Below are 22,265 nucleotides of genomic sequence, written 5' to 3' on the forward strand. Positions count from 1 at the left end.
CCCTAAAGTCTGACATTGAACAGGAGAAATCTTTACCTTTACGTCTGTATATACTATATGCTGTTAGTTTGGCCATTGCTGCATGTTCTTCAATTTGGCTTTCTCTAAATCAGGGGTGTCAAATTCAATTTCATTGAGGGTTGCATCAGGGTTGTGTTTGACCTTGGGGCGTGGGATGGTGTGGCTATGGTTAGCATGCCCAGCTTGACATCACTCGTGTTGGGGGCACCTGTGATGGCCTGAGTACTCTGCCAGTAAAAATGGGCTCCCAGGCTCCGTTTTCAGCTGTGATGGCCTCCTGCAATCCTCTGCCAGCGGAAATGGAGCTCTGGAGGGTTTTCACTGGCTGGTCTTTTGCTGTTTCCAGGGCGATCCCACAGTCCAGATCTAAGCACCCTGTGGAGCAGATCCTGCCCTTGAGTTTGACACCCCTGTTTTAAAGGAAGGACATAATTATTTTTGCCATTAAGAGTCTGTTTGGATTTCCTTATTTTATGTATTCACAGTTTACGTTCACCATTTCTGATAGCGTATTTCAGATTGTCATGATGGAGTACATGACAGCTAATTTTTTTTAAAAAAAACTCTAATCTACTAATTAGATCACATATTCCATTGAACTCTGCTTTTGCATAAAGTAGGCAATGAAAATGTCAAAGGAGAACAAACAATAGTCCTGCTTTTTGTATGTTGGCACATACATGCGCTAACCCAGTTCTTGAAATAGATGCTGTCAAATCTTGAAATGCACAAGTAGCAAGCAACATGTTTTGTTTGTTTGTCATTTTGCATTAAACTCATTCACTTCTTTCTTATTCTTCATTCTGCCTGCTGGCAGCCATAATCTCACAACGTTCCATCTGTGCTGCAGCCAATTTCTAAAGCATAATTTGAAAGAGGCTATTAAACCATTAACACTAGAGAAATCAAAACCAAAATGTGTGATGGTCCAGAGAGAACTTATTGTAAAGCACATGATCTTCTTAGGATGGAAAATCTTGATAACATAAACAGGAATAAGAGAGGGTCATAATTTCTTTTTGCAATACTTTTAAAGCCCCACCTACCTATCGTGGTTGGATGTTTATAATATTAATGTATTTATTAGTTTTTAGTTATTTTTAACAATAAAAGGGTTTAATGCATAGTTCATAAAATATTGCAGGTAATTGTTAAATGGAAGGTAAATACAATATTTTGTTAAATAATACTAGGGATGTGTCAGGGGTGGGATTCAAAAATTTTAGCAACCGTTTCTCTGCCCGGTTGTTGGTGGAAATGGGCATGGTGGGCATGGCCTACTCAGCCTCCAGAACCACAGTGGGGGCATTTTGCCCACCCCAGGCTCTGGACGCTTTCCTCAAGCCTCCAAGAGAGCAAAAACAGCCTCCCCTGGTCTCCAATTACCTCCCAAAGACCCATTAGATCACACAGGGTTGGCCTCCTCTGGGTTCCGTCTACCAGCCAATGCCATCTGGCTACTACCCGGGGGAGGGCCTTCTCTGTGGCAGCACCGGCCCTTTGGAACGAACTCCCCGCAGAGATTCGGACCCTCACCTCTCTCCAGGCCTTCCGAAAAGCCGTTAAAACCTGGCTGTGTCGGCAGGCCTGGGGTTGATGAGTTCCCTTCCCCTCTCGACTGTGTGTCTGTTGGTTATTTTAAATGCTTGTATTTATAGTTCTTGTGTTTCCCTTCCCCTCTTGGGTTTGTGAGCCACCCTGAGTCCTGCTGGGAATAGGGCGGCATATAAATAAAACGAAACCTAAACCTAAACCTCCACTCTCCAGAGGGACAGAAATGGGCCTGTTTCCAGACTTCCAGAATTTTTGGGAGACCCATTTTTTGCTCTCCCAGAGTCTCCACATGGGCCCTGCACTTACCTGGCATCCAAAATGGGCCACATGGAGACTCCTGGGAGGGGTGTAGCAGGGTGGGCAGAGCCAGCCAGTCTTCGCAACTACCGGTTCAGCAAACCAGATGTAAAATTAGCATCTGGTTCGCTCGAACCGGTCTGAACCAGCTGAATCCCTGTCCTGGGATGTGTGAACCTTAATACTGACAACTTGACTCAAAAGAATTGGAACTTTTATCAATTGTTTATTTAAACTATATCTATTGTCGATACATTTCACTAAGTTTAACTAGCTTTAAATTATATTCTTCCATCTATCAACCTGTATCTTTCCAATAACAAAACAGTCTCATATCTTATAAGTGTTATGATGAGTATAATTGGATATGAATATGGAATGGTACCCATGTAAGGAAGATTAGAAATCCCTTTGGATTATATATAAAGGTTAATAAAAAAGAACCAAGTTAGATACAGTTAAAGTTTTGATTATCAGGGGGGAAATGTTATGATACAGGATATAGTCAAATAAAGGAGGGATAAGAATAACAACGGATAGATAGATAGATAGATAGATAGATAGATAGATAGATAGATAGATAGATAGATAGATAGACAGACAGGTAGGTAGGTAGGTAGGTAGATAGATAGATAGATAGATAGATAGATAGATGATAGATGATAGATGATAGAGATAGAGATAGAGATAGAGATAGAGATAGAGATAGAGATAGAGATAGAGATAGAGATAGAGATAGAGATAGAGATAGAGATAGAGATAGAGATATGGGTATAACATAAGGAAACTGGATGTAAATTTTAAACAGTGATTTGGAAAGGAGGATTAGAAAATTTGTTATTAAATATTATGATGATGGTGACATGTATAAATATTTGAGTTAAAATGCTTGAGTTAATATGAATTATGTTTGTTGACTGTGGAAGAGATGCACGAAAGTCTTTTTGTAACCAACTGATACACTTTCTACAGCATGTAAAGAAGGATGTTGTGTTTGTGTTTGTTTTAAATAAAAAAAATATTTAAAAAAGAATTGGGACTGATTCATCTCATAAGCAAAATATTTGAATCGGTTTTATACAAGGTAAGAAATTGAGTCATGTGCTTTTTCAAGACATTCAAAGGCAATTTAGAGACTCACATGAACTTCGTAGGTTTTGTAGAGCCTTCTAATATATAATCTCAGATATAACATAGTCCATTTTAGAAACACACAGAGGCAGACTTATTTATGTGTAACATTAGCGGAATTGCAAAGAGAATTTTCATCTAGTTGCTAACATATGTTCCATTCTCTGATAAAATCTAAGGTTTGACTTCCATTTGAAGTTCAAAAATCCTGTGACCTTTTTCTCGCCCAAAACTGATGCTGGAGTTTTGATTCTCAATGGTTCAATGGAATACGACATCATGAAAATAGAAGCCCCTATTCCCTGGATTTTCTGATTTTCCCTAGGGCAATGTTGGTGAAACTTTTTGGCACCGGGTATGTGGGGGAACACCAGAAACCAGAAGAGCAGCTTCCTGGGGTGCATGTGTGGGAGTGCCGGAAACTGGGAGAGCAGTTCCCTGGTGCGCATGTGCACGTTGGGAAGCAGAGCTTCTGGTTTCCAGCATGCGCATGTGCGTTAGTCATCTGTTCTTCTGGTTTCTGCCATGCATGTGTGTGCAAAGACCAACTTGGCGGAACCCGGAAGAGCAACAGGCAATGGATGGCATGCCCAGAAAGATGTCTCTGCGTGCCACTTCTGGCACACGTGCCATAGGTTCAGCATCACAACCTTAGGGCTTGACACTAACATTTGCTTTGTGCAAACACAGTTTGTGGGAATATGGAACAATAAGGAAAGGGGATGTAAGTATACAATATACATAGGGATATATTCCAAAAGTAGAAAGTAAAATAGATGAACTTTATGGGAATTTGCATGAACCACAATGTAGGCAAAAAGGGCTGAAGTTTTGTTTTTTAAGCCCAGGCAACAAGATAACATTGGATATGCAAATGCCTGCTTGATTCACTGGCTTATAAGAAAGAGGAGGAATAGTACAATCAGCCTTGCACAATTTGGTGATTACAGCCAAACTCAACAGATGTTTTTTAGCCCTCCTGTGGAGATGATTTCCTCATCTGCTCTAGCTAGTGGAGATGACACCAAGCACACATTTTTAATGGATTTTACATCTAAATTTTTGAACTTTGGTGTTGGAGAAGACTACTGAGAATGCCATGGGCAACCAAGAAAGCAAATAAAGGAGACATTGAACAAATAAACTCATAGTTCTCAGTCAAGGCACAATATACTTTGGACACATTATGGAAAGACCTAGTCTCTGGAGAAGCCTGTGATGTTGGAGAGGTAGAAAGGAAGGAAGGAGGGAGGGAGGGAGGGAGGGAGGGAAGGAGGGAAGGAAGGAAGGAAGGAAGGAAGGAAGGAAGGAAGGAAGGAAGGAAGGAAGGAAGGAAGGGGATGACATGTAGCAAGATGGATGGATTCAGTTATAGTGGTGATGGGGCACCATTGGAAGAGCTGATGGAGTGGATTAAAGATAGATCACCATGGAAAAAAATCTATCTCATTACTAAGAGTCAACAACCATCTAATAACATAGAATCAATCAATCAACATCAAAAGTCAGAAGATCTGAAAATGAACAATGCAACATCCAGTGTTCTATCCAAAACACTAAGAATTTTATCCCTACCAAAAAAAGGAGGATATATGTAGCTCAGGACAAACCCCATTACTTACTACCGTGTTTTCCACAAAATAAAACAGGGTCTTATTTTCCTTTGACCCCCCAAATAAGTGCTTGGCCTTATTTTTGGGAGGTCTTATTACTTTTGAGGTGCGGGACGCGTAGTCACCTCATGGCTGCTGCTGTGTTGCAATATTTTCAGGTAGGGTTTATCTTTGGGGGAAGGGCTTATTTTAGAACATGTGCTCAAAAGCCTGATTTGGTTTATTATCTGGGGAGGTCTTATTTGATTTTTGATTTTTTTGATTTTATTGAGATTTGTAGGCCGCCCTTTTCCCTGAGGGGACTCAGGGCGGCTCACACAAAATCAGGGAAGGGGAAATACAGACAATAACAAAGAGACATATAATAAAAAACAGTAACCAACATGCATTCATCATTCGGGAGGGGCAACTATCTTCATCCCCAGGCCTGACGGGCTAGCCAGTTCTTCAAGGCTGTGCGGAAGGCCTGGACGGTGGTGAGGGTACGAATCTCCACGGGGAGTTCGTTCCAAAGGGTCGGGGCGACTACTGAGAAGGCCCTCCTCCTTGTAGTTGCCAGCCGACACTGGCTGGCCGATGGAATACGGAGGAGGCCCAATCTGTGTGATCTTATTGGTCGCAGGGAGGTAATTGGCAGAAGGCGGTCTCTCAAGTATCCAGATCCACTACCATGTAGGGCTTTATGGGTGATTAACAGCACCTTGAAGCGCATCCGGAAATCGACAGGTAGCCAGCGCAGCTCGCGGAGGATAGGTGTAATGTGGGTGAACCGCGGTGCACCCACAATCGCTCGCGCGGCTGCGTTCTGTACTAGCTGAAGACGCCGGATGCTCTTCAAGGGCAGCCCCATGTAGAGCACATTGCAGTATTCCAGCCTAGAGGTCACGAGGGCCCGAGTGACTGTTGTGAGTGCCTCCCGATTCAGGTAGGGTCGCAACTGGCGCACCAGGCGTACCTGGGCGAATGCCCCCCTAGCCACAGCCGTCAAATGGTGGTCGAATGATAGCTGTGGATCTAGGAGGACTCCCAAGTTGCGGACCCTCTCTGAGGGGTATAGAGTTTGACCCCCCAGCCTGAGAGATGGAATATTGGTGGAGTCCTTGGGAGGGAAACACAACAGCCACTCGGTCTTTTCTGGGTTGAGCACAAGCTTGTTAGCCCTCATCCAGTCCATAACCGCCTCCAGGCCCCGGTTCATCACGTCTGCCGCTTCATTGAGTTGGCACGGGGCGGACAGATACAGTTGGGTATCGTCCGCATATTGATGGTATCTGATCCCGTGCCTGCGGATGATCTCTCCCAGCGGTTTCATGTAGATGTTGAATAGTAGGGGGGATAAGACCGAACCCTGAGGCACCCCATATGTTAGGGGCCTAGGGGACGATCTCTGCCCCCCCACTAACACCGACTGCGACCTGTCCGAGAGGTAGGAAGAGAACCACCGCAACACGGTGCCTCCCACCCCCACCTCCCGCAGTCGTCGCAGAAGGATACCATGGTCGATGGTATCGAAAGCCGCTGAGAGGTCAAGGAGAACCAGGATGGAGGAATGTCCTCCATCTCTGGCTCTCCAGAGATCATCAGTCAATGCGACCAAAGCGGTTTCAGTGCTGTAACCGGGTCTGAAGCCTGACTGGAAGGGGTCGAGATAGTTTGCTTCCTCCAAGGACCGCTGGAGCTGAAAGGCCACCACCTTCTCAACAACCTTCCCAAGAAAGGGAAGGTTGGAGACTGGACGATAGTTATTAAGGACAGCTGGATCCAAAGATGGCTTCTTTAGGAGGGGTCTCACCACCGCCGCTTTCAATGCGGCGGGGAAGTTCCCCTCCCGAAGAGAGGCGGTCACGACCGCCTGGATCCAGCCTCGTGTCACCTCACTGCTGCTGGTAACCAACCATGAGGGACACGGGTCCAGTACGCAGGTGGAGGCACTCACAGCCCTCATGGCCTTGTCCACATCCCCGGGGGTAACATCCTGAAACTCAACCCAGAGATGTTCCATCTGATCCTCTTGTGCCTCGGCTGGAACTGCAGGGGTGGAGTCCAAGTCCGACCGAAACCGAGCAATTTTGTCCGCTAAGAATTGGGCATAATCCTCAGCTCTGCCCCGCAAGGGTTCCCCCGCCTCCCTTTTATTTAATAGGGATATTAAATAAAATATTTTTTGGGGAAACAGGGTAGCACTGATGATGTTACCTACTTTGGGAAATGAAACATTTACAAGAAAACTACCAAGTTTAGGGAGCATCAAGTACACCTAATTTCATTCCTGCTGAAAGAGGCTAGTTAGGTTTCCTTTTTTAATGGCATTGGGAAAAACAGCCTCCTCCCCCTCCTCCTCCTCCCATTACTCTGCTCCCAATCCATTTTAAGCCTTTTTTCCCTGTAGCTACATTAATTTAAATGATTTTCATTAAGAGAAATATAATAGCCAACATTTGTAGTAACTGCAGCATAAATCTCACATATTGGTATAGTCTCTTCCTTTCAGAATTTGTATTATGAGGCTTTTCAAAGATTATATTACCTAAAAATATAATGTTTAGCAGCATCTTTTCAAACATCTTTTGAAGTTGTTTTTTTTTAAAGAGCACCAATGTCAACATTGCAATATAAATACAAGACTGAGTATTGCAGGCTGTTTGCACCCAGTTTTCTATCTTTCCAAGAAATGATCTAAACTTGGTGTCCTTTGCATAAACACCCGATGCTTTGCCTGCTGACAACATTCCACAAAGAATGCAAACTCAGTTGTATGATAATGATACCAACTTACATGCAATGACCTTCTCTCACAAATACTGATGCCCCTACAATTGTGATGGTCCTTATTATTATGACCATTCTCACCAATTTGGTTCCAAGAATTGCCAAATTACTCAAGGAAGTTTCACATATCCCAATTTAAAATTTATATTAAAAAAAACCCCCACTCACTAGCCTTTTATCTAATATCTTCTTAGTGGCATATTCTATCCAAATTTGATTAACTGATGTCAAAAAGTCAGGTTCCATTCTTTTATGCTGACATCGGCTTCTGTAAGTCTAGCATGGGTGATGTACTGATGATCTGTGACAGTTTAAAATAAGCTTGGAGATACCATATCTCAAAGTCATTTTTCTCTCAGCACTATTCCATAGGCATTTATTTTCCTCTTTGGGTGGGTGGAGGGGAAACCCAGATAATTTACCAAAATGAGCCATCAATGTCCAAACCACTAAATCTAGAAAGCTTTAATCTCAATTCAGATTGTTTATATTTAATTTAAAGTGCATAAAAACCGACAAAAAGCTTTAAAATATATTGCTTCCAAGCCTCATTTGTATATTGCCTTAGAAAACAGTATCTAATTGGCACTGCTAACTGTCTTATAAAGATGTTTTCATAACCAATATTTTTTTATCTTTAGCCTACATTTGGAATTGCGTTTATCACACAATTAGCTGATTGGCCACATTTTTTCTAACACACACACACACACACACACACACACACACAAACAATGTTTAGCTCTTTAAAAAGACACATGCCAAAATATCATGCCTCGTGCCCTTAAGCACAACTAGGCAATATGTAACTTTCACTGCCATCTGACATATTTATTTGAAATGGGAATTATCTAAGTAATCTTCCAGAATAAATTGAGTAGAGGACTAAGATCTCACAATTTTTCAACAGAATCTACCGAAAAACTCTTTTATGAAAACTATCCTGGAATAACCATAGAATTAGACATTCTGATCTAATAGAATATGTTGAATGACAGCAAAAGAGCCTGGTGACCACAATGTACCACAACTGCTGTTATGTTGCTAGACTACCATGTTTCCCTGAAAATAAGGCAGGGTCTTATTTTCTTTTGAACCCCCCCCCCCCAAATAAGCACTTGGCATTATTTTGGGGGAGATCTTATTATTTTTGAGATGCAGGAGGTGGAGAGCATGGTCACCTCATGGCTACTGCTGTGTTGCAATATTTTCAGGAGGGCTTATTTTGGGGGGAGGGCTTATTTTAGCACATGCGCTCAAAAGCCTGATTGAGCTTACTATCCGTGGAGCTCTTATTTTCAGGAGAACAGGGTAGCCGATAACTGGAGTTGCCTGGATATTTATTTAAGGGGGGAAATGTCCAGACCAAATGTAATTTCTAATGTTAGATATTTCCCCTTACCAGAGAGAGACCCCTTGTGGAGGGCTGTGAAGCCGTTACCATGGCAACTCCACTGCACTGTACAGTAGAAATAAGTATGGCAGTATGGCACAATAGGCTGTATCTTAACAGAATATATACCACGAGGAGTGTTAGGTGTATCTTACCCCCACATTTTTTTTTCCAGAGAGTAAGTCATCTGTGTACTAAGTTTGGTTGAAATTGCTCGAGGCATTCCAGAGTTATGCTGGAATATACATATTTATACACACAGCCAGATAGGTAGGTAGGTAGGTAGGTAGGTAGGTAGGTAGGTAGGGAGAGAGAGAGAGAGAGAGAGAGAGAGAGAGAGAGAGAGAGAGAGAGAGAGAGAGAGAGAGAGAGAGAGAGAGAGAGAGATAGATAGATAGATAAAGATGAAGTGGCTGGGTAGCTAAAGTTTGAGTGCAAATTTCAAAAAGGAAAGAAAAGGTGAACTGGAGATTGTTCATCTATATTCTATATGGGACATGATGCAAGTATCTGTTGTTGCATGTTAGAAAACTGCTTTTCTCTGGGAAGCTGATCCAAAACATTTTCACTTACCTACTAGAAAATAGATTCCAACAATTAGTGCTGTTGATGTGGAGCACCATTTTTGAGGTTCTGTATATGCCACTCTGTGACTTCTTCTTATTCTTCTTTATGAATTCACATTGTTTGTATACTTCAACTAGCATCATTATTAATAACTCAGTGTTGAGGTGGTCTTGGCCTCGGTGCTAATTTCAGCCAAGGGAAAGGAATCAGAGAAATAAATGCTTAGCAACATGCCAGAGAATCTCTTTTCTGGTTCTCGGATTTCAAAAATTTCCTACGTCTGTTTTCTTGAAGTCCCAAGTCAAGGGCAATTTTTAAATAACTGTACTTGATAATATCTCCCCTCTCTTAACCTTTTCTTTTTCTCTCTTAGGCTGTATCTCAAGGGTCATTCTGGAACAGCAGGGAAACAAAGCAGTTTGATATTACATGGTGCTGACTTTAGTACCAAAGATGCTGACAATGACAATTGTATGTGCAAATGTGCTCTAATGCTAACAGGAGGTAAGCATCCAATTACTGAATCATAAATAATGTTTGGATGAAATGATGGAGAGGAAGAAACATAATTACACTATTCCTGAATGATTTTTTTCATTCATATTTTTGAAGGGATTTCAGTAAAGTTTGAATATGAAAAACTAAATCCTGTACCCTTGGCTTTCTTTTATTCCATAACTAAAAGCACATACTTAAGAAAGAGACAAGGGATCAAGTGAAATACCATGATTCCCCAAAAATAAGACTGGGTCTTATTTTCTTTTGACCCCCAAAATAAGCACTTGGCCTTATTTTCAAGGAGGTCTTATTATATTTGAGGTGCAGGAGATGGCGAGTGTGGTCACCTCATCACTGCTACTGTGTTGCAATATTTGTGGGCTGGGCTTATTTTCAGGGAAGGGCTTATTTTAGTGCATGTGCTCAAAAGCCCGATTGGTCTTATTATCCAGGGAGGTCTTATTTTCAGGGAAACAGGGTAATAAGCATGATAAACTCATCTCTTTGGGCTTTTTCAGTCTAGAAAGTCTGATCACCCAGGAAAATTCAGCATGATGAAAATGTATGCCACAGATAACACCAAAATCAGTAGCTGTATACTTCACATCTCCCACTGAAAAAGCTGAAAAACATACTGAGGCAGCAAAAAGAAATTATCAGTTCTGAGAATAAGATTTTTTAAACATCCAAAAATATCCAATTTTCAATGCAAGATAGCTGCTGATAAATTGCAAAGCAAATTTTGGAATAGCATTAGTTTATCTTTTGGAGCCCAAATGTGTAAATGATCCTGGTTTTAATTGAGTTTGATTGGATAGTATGTATGTTTATGTTTTACCATATGCATCTTCCTATATTTTAAACACTTCTCAATAATCAGACTTAGAAAGATGTATTGAATAGCTTGGTCCCAAAACCAGTTGTGAATATAACTTAATAAAACAATTCATCTTAGAAATAATTGTATTCTGGACAGTAAAGTTCCTTATCAGACTTTCTGTTGGTCTTGGCAATCCATATAGACAGCTCATTCATTATAAATTATATAAAATATACATGAGTTCTGTAGCTATCTTTGATAGACTGAATGGAATTTTGTAGTTTCTCTAAGAAATGAAGAATACAGTATCTGTGGCAAATAACAGCGTATATGAATTGAGCTGCTGATTAAAATAATCAGGGTTAACAACAATACATATGCACATTGCATTTCTTGTTTAATTTGACATAAAGCAGGTTCGTGTAGGGAAATTAAATCTTGTTTTAACTATATTCTCATTTCATATGAAGTTCTTCAAAGTGTGTATATTTCTGTGTGTGTGTGTGTGTGTGTGTGTGTTTGTGTTTGAAAAGAGTGGAGCATAATAACACATGACTCCAGTAGATATTTCTTTTTCAGAAGTTAGGGATCTTTAATGGGAAATGTTTTCCATTCATATAGACAAATATTCCCACAATCCTTTGTGGCCACATATTGTACTTACATTTGAATAGAACTAATGAACCACAAGTTATTGAAGATCTGGGAAAAGATTCACATACATAAACAGACATCGTATTATTTATTTCCTTGAATACATAAGGCCACATAGATATTTATGCAATCATTTCTTGTGATGTTCATTAGCAGCATTACACCTGGAGCAAAGATATTAAATCTACACCCTCTACCACCTTTTTTATGCTTTTTTTCACTAGTATATAAAATTACAATACACTTCTTGTTTAATAAGAATAAAGGGCATCTATCATGACTTTTGGAAAGATTTTTCTAATTTTGATATAATTCTTGGCTTCTTTTTTCTTCATCAAGCAAGTAGATCAGAGGCATATACTTACTTTCGAATTAACCTAGCATAAATCCAAAGTATTTGATTGGATCTTATTTTTAGCTGTAGCAGTATCGGTACAACCTGGAATCAAAGTTGGTTGTTGTTTTTTTCTACTTATGAGTAGCTAAACTACTATAGTTTATGGTATGAACAAATAAATACTAAAATCACTTTAGTACCAAAACATGAAATTTGTTAGCTGAATTGCTGGTTACAAGTATATACAATCAATTTCAACACTTCATTTATTTATAGCAGGAAATTACGTTATTATAAGATAAAGTTATATTGCAAGTCAGGAGTGAAGCTCTATACAGTCAGCAGTAATTACTAATTATAATTGCTAATTAGCTATATCTTTTTTCTGGCCATTAAATTTGTAAATTTTTGTCATGGTGTATTACCACCCTGTTCTCTAAATAGAACTGAAGGAGAAAAAAAACCGTATTACTGTTTAATCTGTGTTTAGTCATTGTTTATCATATAGTTAGGTATGCATTTCTTCACTTATTCATCAAATATATATGGTCGTCAACCTCAGGGTGTCATAGAACAAAAATATAAAACAATAATGATATATAAAAGACAGACATTATTAAACAGTGATTTAAAAATCATAAAAGTTACAAGAATTTAGAAGTTAACAGCAATAATGGTGTCATCTCAGGATCTCACAATTCTCCTAGGACTTCCAGGCCTGATGACATATCAGGTCTTGAGGTACTTCCAGAAAATAAACAGGAAATGAGCCAATCTTCATATAATAATATAATAGCGTAAAATTGTGTAGCATAGCATAACATAACAAATTTATGCAATATACCAATTTCTTAGCGCCAAAAAAATCTAATACTGTTTGGACTTTTACTCTAAGCCAAATCAGGAATAAGTTAGCTACTTAGCACTGGTTCTATTTTTTGTCCACATTTTCCCTTAATCTTTTACCTTGTTCACATAAGGGAAAAAAAAACCCTGCATTTTCCCAGGAAAGTTACAATTTGAATGGGTGCTGCATTAGATTAAGATAGTATCTGATGGGATTAATCTCTGAGGACTGATTCAAACAAGCAAGTCATTACTTGTTGCTGTTGACAAGAGAAAAACATTCATGTGTGTGAACTGGATCACTCAGATCAGAGATAATAAATGGCCTCTAAGATCTGACAAAAGGGAACCTACTTAATCAAATTAGTCAGTCATGAACTCTAAAATCTACAGTCTAGTAGATTATTCCTACAGGCATAATTTAGGTTGACTGTCATTCCATCCTGTGTTGGAATTTCTAGACTTTAATTTGACTTGTTAAGAAAAATCCCACAAAATCTTTAATGGCATGACTGATCCTGTAAATTAGATTAGTAATAGATGCTACCTACTAATCCATACTTTTGGCAGTGTAAATGGTTCTAAGAGCCACTTATGTAGACTTAACTCAGAAAAAGAAACAAACAAACAAGAAAGAGGATTAGTTTCTTCTTTCATGTTCAGCTTTGTCTTAAATTTCTAAAGATTATGTTGTTGTTACAGTTAACCATCAGTTGAGCTGCTTTCTTTTTCATTGGTTATTAGCCCCTAAGTATAATTTTGTAACCAAATAAAGGTTAGCTACATCAAAATAGCAGAATGCCAGAATATATCTGGCACCAATTCTTTCCCAAAGATTTTGTTATGAAGTGTTAATTCAGGGGTGGAGATGTTCAAAGTTTTATAAAAAGGCAAAATATGCAAAAGAAAGTGCTGAAATAATAATCTAGTGGATTCAAACAGAGTATACCCTCCAAGGTTATGGATTAATTATTGTTATTAATATTCCTGGTGTTTAAAAACAATGACTTTTTTTCTTCCGACACTGAAGTAGTCAAAAATACACAAGCTATAGAAGAAATGAATACAAGGCTTCTTCAATGAATTCATCCATTATCTCCAAAGACTAGGTAGAAAATCCAGAATTTAAGGTTTATATTTTAATTAGAAAAATAATAGTATCTAAGCATTTTATTATGGGGAAAAATTGCTATTCGATGGAGCAAAAAAATCTGACAGCATTCTCCTAATGATGTGCAATGAACTTGATTATTATTTACCTCCTTTGCAAGTCACTCTAATTATATCCTGGTTTACACAGTAATCTGGCATTAAAATGTAACAAAATCAGCAGCTAACATCCTTCTCTTTTGGGGGTGGGGGTCGGGGGTAAGAAAATAAAATTTTCAACCTTAACATCACCCAAAAATGAACCCTAAAATTTGGTCTCATAAATAAGATTTTTGAAAAAAAGCAGTAGCACTTAAACCTACATATCGCTTCACAGTGCTTTACAGCCCTCTTTAAGCAGTTTACAAACTCAGTATAGTGCCCCCAACAATCTGGGTCCTCTTTTATTGATTTTGGAAGGATGGAAGACTGAGTGAACCTTGAGCCAATCAGGATTGAACTCCTGGCAGTGAGATGAATTTTCACGCAATACTGTGTTTTAATCACTGTGCCACTACAGTTCAAATAATTAAAATCATGTTGTCAAAGGGTACTTTTCACCCCACATATTACTTTCATGTGAAAGTGACTGATGAGAAAATATCCACCAAGGATTTCGCTGTCAATAGATTCACCAAACCAGATTTTCAAACATTTGAATTGAAAAGACCAAAAGAAGTCCATATAGAGACATTCTCTTTCTCTATTTGAAAAAAAAAACCCTGAGAAAATGTCATTTTCTTATGTGGATGCATCTGAAAAAAAATGAAAGTTTTGTAAAAGCATAAATGTGTAAAAAAAATTGATTTCATTGGGTAAGTAGATATTTTGAAAAATCTCACTGAGCAATATTTTGTTTTTTAAAAAATGATACCAGCAAGATACTGTCTTTAAATGTTTATAATGGAAATTATATTCAAAACTGTACATTAGGAAGAGTTGAATGGAAAAGTTTGAGATGAAGGAAAGCTATGAATGAAAATGATGGATATCAGATATTTTTAATACCATTCTGACAACCCCCCAATTCATAGACATATATACACACTGGAACATGGCTCTAGAAACACAAACAGTAAATAGATCAGATTTCTGCATTCCCAACTGAAGCAATACTTGGAGATCTATTGGGTTTCTTTTTTAAGTAAAAACAGGCCAAATAATTGTGGAGGAATGGAATGGATAGTTCATAGTGTTTGTCAGTGATGGGTTTCAAAAAATTTTAAAACCTCTTCTGTAGGTGTGGCCTGCTTTGTGGGAGTGGCTTATTGGCCATGTGACTGGGTGGGAGTGGCTTGCCAGCCATGTGACTGGGTGGGCGTGACCAACTTGTAAAATGTGGTGAAACTCACTTAACAACGCTCTTGCTTAGCAACCAAAATGTTGGTTCAGAAACTCTGGCATTTGAAGCACACAAGTCTTAAAGCTGTCAAGTTACAAGACCCTTGCACCCCTAACCCTTTAGGAAAAAACACCCTATGGGTGTTCGAACTTGACAGTTTTAAGACTTGTGGACTTCAACTCCCAGAATTCCCCCTCTCGGTCTTCATCTTGATGATGCGCAGATGGGTGGGGGGAGGGTGCTGGAACCGGTTCTAAACGGCACTGTAGATTTGTGAAACCTCTTCTATAGAAGAGGTTAGAACTGGCAGGAACCCACCCCTGGTGTTTGTGCACTATTCCTTACATCTAAAATGCAAAGCTGATTTTATCTGCTTAGTGTAGTTATCAAATTACACCACCGCCAAAACTGAAATTCAAAATTAATCTGGAAATAATATAGTATAATATTTATATTTATAAAACAATACAAATATAAGTATTTATTGTCAGAGTTTCATACAACAATAATTTACTCAGAAGAAAGAATGGAGAAAATGGGAATAATGGGGGAGATACTACATTTGTGAGCTTTAGTTCAATAAATTTCTATTATGCATTCTTAATGACTATTGCAATGCTGTACCTCAAAGTGGTAGGGTTAGAGGTAAAAGGGGGAAGAAGAAAGGAAGACTGAATGAACAAAAAGAGAAATTGGGACAGAGAAGAGTAAGGCTGAATTGCATGCCTTAACTTCAAAGAGGTTATCAGTGGACATGAATAGTAAATAATAAATATGAAAGCTTCTTGCAGGTAGTCTTCGACATTGAACCATTGGTTTAGTGACAGTTCGAAGTTGCAATGGCATTGAAAAAAGAGATAACTTTCACAGCATCCCCACAGTCACCTGATCAAAATTTGGTTGCTTGGCAACTAACCTGAATGTACAATGATTGCAGTATCCCGGGGTAATGTAATTGCTATTTGCAATCATCCCAGGTAGCTTTTGACATGCAAAGAGAATGGGGGAAGCTGGATTCACTGAACAAGTGCAGTAGTTTGCTGAAGAATAATGGCATTAAGGTCATAGAATAGAGCATGATCTACTTAACTATCTTGCTTAGCAACAGAAACTCTGGTCCCAATTGTGGCTGTAAGTCAAGGATTACCTGTATAATAGGGGGATTTAAGTATTGGAATGTTGAAAACTGAAAGGAAAAGGAGGGTCATTCCGTTATTAATTTGTGAGTTCAAAATGGCTCAACTTCATTTTTTATTGGCTATAGTTGCATCAATTCACCAGTATAAAGCATCTGATATTATCAAATAAGATAAAGGTTCCCCTTGCACATATGTGCTAGTTGTTCCCAACTCTTGGCAGCAGTGTTCCTCTCCATTTCAAAGCTGAAGAGTCAGCGCTGTCCGAAGACATCTCCGTGGTCATGTGGCCTGCAGGACTAAATGCCGAAGGCGCACAGAACACTGTTACCTTCCCACCAAAGTGGTCCCTGTTTTTTACGTGCTTTCAAACTGCTAGGTTGGCAGAAGCTGGGACAAGTAACGGGAGCTCACTCCGTTCTGTGGCACTAGGGATTCGAACTGCCGAACTGCCAACCTTTCTGATCGATAAGCTCAGCATCTGAGCCACTGAGCCACTAGGATCCAATAGTTTTATGTAAAAACCATAGGGCTTCTCCCCATCTCCCAGCATTAGAAGTGAAATAGTAAAGCTTAGAGAGCTAGAAACATTAAGAATGAAAACCAATACTTGTGATTTTACCAAGCATGCATGTTCCCACAAAGTTCCGCCTTGCCCATTTGAGAATCTAACGAAGCTCTGCCGGTAAAATGATACACTGATTCCCTACAATCTAATTAAGCCTGGTTTCGATTGTTTGAGTTCATTTGTCTTCAGTGCCATCAACAATGGAGGAGAATCTGGAAATGTTTGTTTCTCAGTGATTTATTTGGCTATGTTTACCTCTTAACAGTTTGGCTACAAATATTTAAACAACAAAAAACCTGCTGAGGACAGAATTTGAGCTCAGATGACTGTATATTTGTAAGAAATAAATGGTGTGCCTTTCCAATTCCTTCCATGCTGACAAGTAATCATGCTTTCAAATTTGGGAGAGGAGGACACTTTTTAAGGCAATAATCCATGCAATTTGCCAGTATATATAGGGGTTTTTTTGCATCTTGGTTCCCTTTACCATAATTTGATAAAGGTACACTAGAAGGCCCTTTCTCTTCTCTTCATAGCAATAGCAGTTAGCAGTTAGACTTATATACCGCTTCATAGAGCTTTCAGCCCTCTCTAAGCGGTTTACAGAATCAGCATATCGCCCCCATAGTCTGGGTCCTCATTTTACCCACCTCGGAAGGATGGAAGGCTGAGTCAACCCTGAGCCGGTGAGATTTGAACAGCCGAACTGCAGAACTGCTGTCAGCTGAAGTAGCCTGCAGTGCTGCATTTAACCACTGTGCCACCTCGGCTCATCTTAAGGAAGTGTCCTATGTACATCACGACTTGTGGCATGATATGGATGACATCATTTTGACAAAATCAGCAGATAACAGAATAACAGAGTTGGAAGAAATCTTGGAGGTCTCTGGTCCAATCCCCTGCTCAAGCAGGAAACCCTGTACCATTTCAGACAAATGGTTGTCCAATCTTTTCTTTAAAATCTCTACTGTTGCAGCACCCACAACTTCTCGAGGCAACTAGTTCTACTGATTAATTGTTCTAATTGTTCCTAATGTCAGGAAGGTTCTCCTTATTTCCAGGTTGGTTCTCTCCTTTATTAGTTTCCATCCATTGCTTATTGTCCTGCCTTGAAGTGCTTTGGAGAAAAGGTTAACTAATACACCCACCCACCCCTTTTTTGTGGCAGTCCCTGAGATATTGGAACACTGCTATCATGACACCCCTAGTCCTTCTTTTCTTAAAATAAACATATCCAATTTCTGCAACCATTCTTCATATGTCTTAGCATTGAGTCTTCTAGTCATCTTTGTTGCACTTCTCTGCACTCTTTCTATAATCTCAACATCTTTTAAATTATGGCAACCAAAACTGTATGCAATATTCCAAGTGTGGTCAAATCAAGGCATTATAAAGTAGTAGTAATACTTCATGTGATCTAGATGCTATCTCTCTATTAATGCAGCCTACAACTGTGTTGTCTTTTTTGGCAGCTGCAGTACACTGCTGGCTCATATTTAAGTGATTGTCCACTAGGAGACCAGATCCTTAAATGTCTTTCTGTCCTATGTTCTAAAATCAATTATCTGGAATTATTTCTACTAGAAATTCCAAGGGCTGAAATTGGATTTTATTTATTTTTTGCATAGACTCTTAGAAAATTCAGTGTTGGTTGAAAAACCCTGGACATCAGCTTCAGATATGTTGCTCATAATTTTAATATTTAACCCAAACAAGAAAAAATGTTCAATTATATTACCCAATGGCTATATAGCTTGTTCTAGCACCAACATCTCATTAAAAACACTGTCCATGCAAAAATGTGTATGAGTGAGAAGTTAAAGGAGAAGTTAAAGGAGAGATAGCAACTATTTTGTTTTGGGTCTGCAGTAAAGAAAATAAATAGAAATAATACTAGTTGTCAGATAACAAGAACTGATATGACAGAATGTAGCATGGTGCAAAGCAACCACCTAAGCTGGAAACCTTAAAATGTCCAAAATCTTATCTTTAAACACTTACTTGGGAACTGCAAATATGTTTATTCATTGCATGGTGATAATGTGGAAACCATTCAAGGCTTTGCTATTCTATAACAATTAGCTCACAATTAGTTGAATATGAAGAATGGTGTACATAAAAATATAGATTCTTACTATCTGGAAATCATATTTCTGTATTAATTAAGAAAAGTGGAATTAAGCTTGAAATAAAGTAGGTGATAAAATTTGTAAGGCCAGGCTAAAATTAGGGTCCACTTATTCATAATATTATTTTAGCATTTGTAATAAAGTAAAATATTATAATATTACATATAAAGATAGATGGTGATTTTCTTATTTGCTATTATAAAATATGATGAAAAGCATATTCATCATGATCCACAGCTACAGTTTATGGCAATAAATTTGTATGCAACCTTTATGCTGAAGTTGGAAAAGGCTACAAATGGTATAAAAAAAATTAGTTGTTCAATAAAAGGGAAGCTGTGAAAGTATTCTTGTGATAATATATAGATTCTGCTGGGGTTAAAATTGTTTTGTGTTCCAATAGATGCTTAATCAAGTAAAAACCAGGAAGAACTCAATGTGTCTCATATTGATTTTTTTATTTATATAAATCAGCAAAGATCATTAGAACATGAAGGGTTATATTTACCTGAAATTATTGAATAGGGTAGCCAGAAGTTATTTTATGGATTTTTCAGAAAGAAAAAGAAAAAAAAATCACTGCATTAAACATTCATGGAATTCTTAAATGTACTGCTCTAAGCAGTTGCACTATTCTACACATGCACAGAATTTTTACATTAAGAATTAGGAGAATGAACCTCAAGTTCACCTAGTTTGTCTTTCATTCAAAAATACTGGCTCTGTTCTCACAACAAGCTTAATTGGGTCAATTGTATGTTTAGTGTGAGCACTTCAAAATCACTAGATCAGGCCTGTCAAACGGGTGGCCCACAAGATGGATGGGTCACGCACAGGCCATGCCCACTCCAACTCTGCAAAGGCAAAAACACGTTGTGATATGTCATGATATGTCACGTGACACAATCAAGTTTGACTTAGATCAGTGACAGCTAACCTTTTTGTCGTCATGTGCCGAAAGCGTCTGTGTGCATGCGACAGTGTATGAGTGCCACATTCATAATGCAAAGCACACATGACACCTGCCTCTGCCCCCTGGCTCCAGGTTGACTCAGCCTTCCATTCAGAGGTGGTATTCAGCAGGTTCTGGAGAACCGGTAGTGGACATTTTGAGTAGTTTGGAGAACCAGTATTTACCACCTCTGACTAGTGCCATCCCCATCTATTCTCTGCCTCCCAAGTCCCAGCTAATCAGGAGGAAATTGGGATTTTGCAGTAACCTTTCCCTGGAGTGTGGAGGGAATGAGGATATTGCAGTAACCTTCCCCTGGAGTGGGGAGGGAATGGAAATTTTACAGTAACCTTCCCCTGGAGTTGGGAGGGAATGGGGATTTTGCAGTAATCTTCCCCTGGAGTGGGAAAGGAATGGAGATTTTATGGTATCCTGCCATTGGAGTGGGAAGGGAGATTTTACAGTATCCTTCCCCTGCCAAGCCATGCCCACTAGGCATGCCACACCCATCATGCCACAGCCACAGAACTGGTAGTAAAAAAAAATGAATCCCACCACTGGGGCGCAGTGGTTAAATGCAGCACTGCAGGCTACTGCTAGATCAGCAGTTCAGCGGTTCAAATCTCACCGGCTCAGGGTTGACTCAGCCTTCCATCCTTCCGAGGTGGGTAAAATGAGGACCCAGATTGTTGGGGGCAATATGCTGACTCTCTGTAAACCGCTTAGAGAGGGCTGAAAGCCCTATGAAGCCGTATATAAGTCTACTGCTATTGCTATTGCTTCCATCCTTCCAAAGTGGGTAAAATGAGGACCCAGATTGTTGGGGGCAATATGCTGACTCTGTAAACCACTTAGAGCGGGCTGTAAAAGCACTATGGAGCGGTATATAAGTCCAAGTGCTACTGCTATTTGCTCATCAGCTTCATACTGCAAACCAAAGGGCCTATGGTTTAATCGTTAATACATCTGTTTTGTTTCCTAATGTTTCCAGGTTGGTGGTTTGATGCCTGTGGCCCTTCCAATCTTAATGGGATGTTTTATTCAGCTGGACAACACCATGGAAAAATAAATGGGATCAAATGGCATTACTTCAAAGGTCCAAGTTACTCATTACGTTCCACAACTATGATGATCCGTCCCTTGGACTTTTAAAGAGGCAATAAGATAGTGGCCATCTGAAGGACACCTTTTGTAATCTTTAGAAGCAGAAGGTGGAAACTCCCTGAAAATGCTGAATTCCAACATCCTAGCCGTCTTCGGATCTTATTTCACTGGCTGCAGTAAACAAAGACAAGTCACTGTCCAACCTAGGGACAGGTGAAACTGTGGATTATGAATAATATAAAATAGCTTTTGTGGCTATTCAGTGGACAACTTTAAGGTTCGGTTGCCACCAATAAACTGGTATCTTTTAACCAAAGCCTTTTTTGTTGTTGTTTTGCTTTGAACAAGCAGAATTTTTTTAAAAATATAGGAAATGCAAACCAAGTGGCCTTTTGAAGAAAAAAAAAACAGAAATAAAGTCTAATGGATGGCAGAAGATGTTCGTCTGTCAAGAAAATGGTATCAACTCAATGCAGAAGCACGACTGCTATTTATTTGTAGCCCCTTAAAATGCAACTATGGCCTTACAACCTGGCATCAGAAAATGGGATTGAGATAGAAAAAATATCTTTAATACCAGAACAATATGGATTATATGAGTCATTTTTCATTAAATCTACGTGAGACATGGAGCATCCTTCAAAAAGACAATGAATCAAGTTGGACAGAAAAATAAGAGCAATAGGTTGAGAATTGTTAATTGACCTGAATGTCTAGGCTAAAATTTGGCAGTCCAGATAATTGGGCTTTTCCAAATATTTCAACTATGTTTGATAGTATGACAACAAAAGGGATTATTTTTCTTTCTGACTGCTACAGCTTTACTTTGCTTTATATGACATTTCAGTATGAACGTCATATGAAAAACAAAGAAAAAGAAAAAGCACATCTTTTTTTAAAAAAAATGCAGAATCAAGGTTATTTGTACATAGATTTATGACATGGATACACAAATACATAAACTATGCAAATATCATAACCATGTATTAACTGGATTTACTTTATCAGTCTTGCTGGTTTGCATGTAAATGTTACTAGTAAATTGCTAGACTTTCACATCTGCTATTCAACCTTCATTTGACAGAGTTCAACAGAAAACAATGAGTTATTTCCTATATTTAATTTACACCTTTGGACAATGGGTTGGAAATTAAGGAATACGAGAGAAGAAAGAAATCACAGATATGGATTGCAAATGCCCTGAATGGAAAGCAGTTATAATTGAGTGGATCAATTTAAATGGGAAAACAATACATTATTTTAAATGAGTAGTACTAACATGTAGTTCCCTACATCGTGATCTACAGTAGATGGTACACATAATCCTGAATTCAGAGATTTCAAAGATTGTGGGTTATTGTGTTTGTTTCCAATACATCCACATC

General features: G+C 38.9%; 1 protein-coding gene across 1 annotated transcript in view; it reads left to right on the forward strand.

Moving 5' to 3' along the window:
• The window catches only part of ANGPT1 (angiopoietin 1), a 147,184-nt gene extending 125,248 nt beyond the window's left edge, over window positions 1–21,936 (forward strand). Inside the window, exons 8-9 of the mRNA XM_087706775.1 lie at window positions 9,719–9,849; window positions 20,768–21,936. Of these exons, the coding sequence (XP_087562901.1) occupies window positions 9,719–9,849; window positions 20,768–20,928 (292 nt within the window). The 3' untranslated portion in view covers window positions 20,929–21,936. The remainder of the gene's footprint in view (window positions 1–9,718; window positions 9,850–20,767) is intronic.
• Window positions 21,937–22,265: the final 329 nt, after the last annotated feature.

This window comes from Thamnophis sirtalis, unplaced genomic scaffold, assembly GCF_051295495.1.
Source record: "Thamnophis sirtalis isolate CommonGarterSnake01/CBP01778 unplaced genomic scaffold, rThaSir2_p1.2 scaffold_2, whole genome shotgun sequence".
Taxonomy (NCBI): domain Eukaryota; kingdom Metazoa; phylum Chordata; class Lepidosauria; order Squamata; family Natricidae; genus Thamnophis; species Thamnophis sirtalis.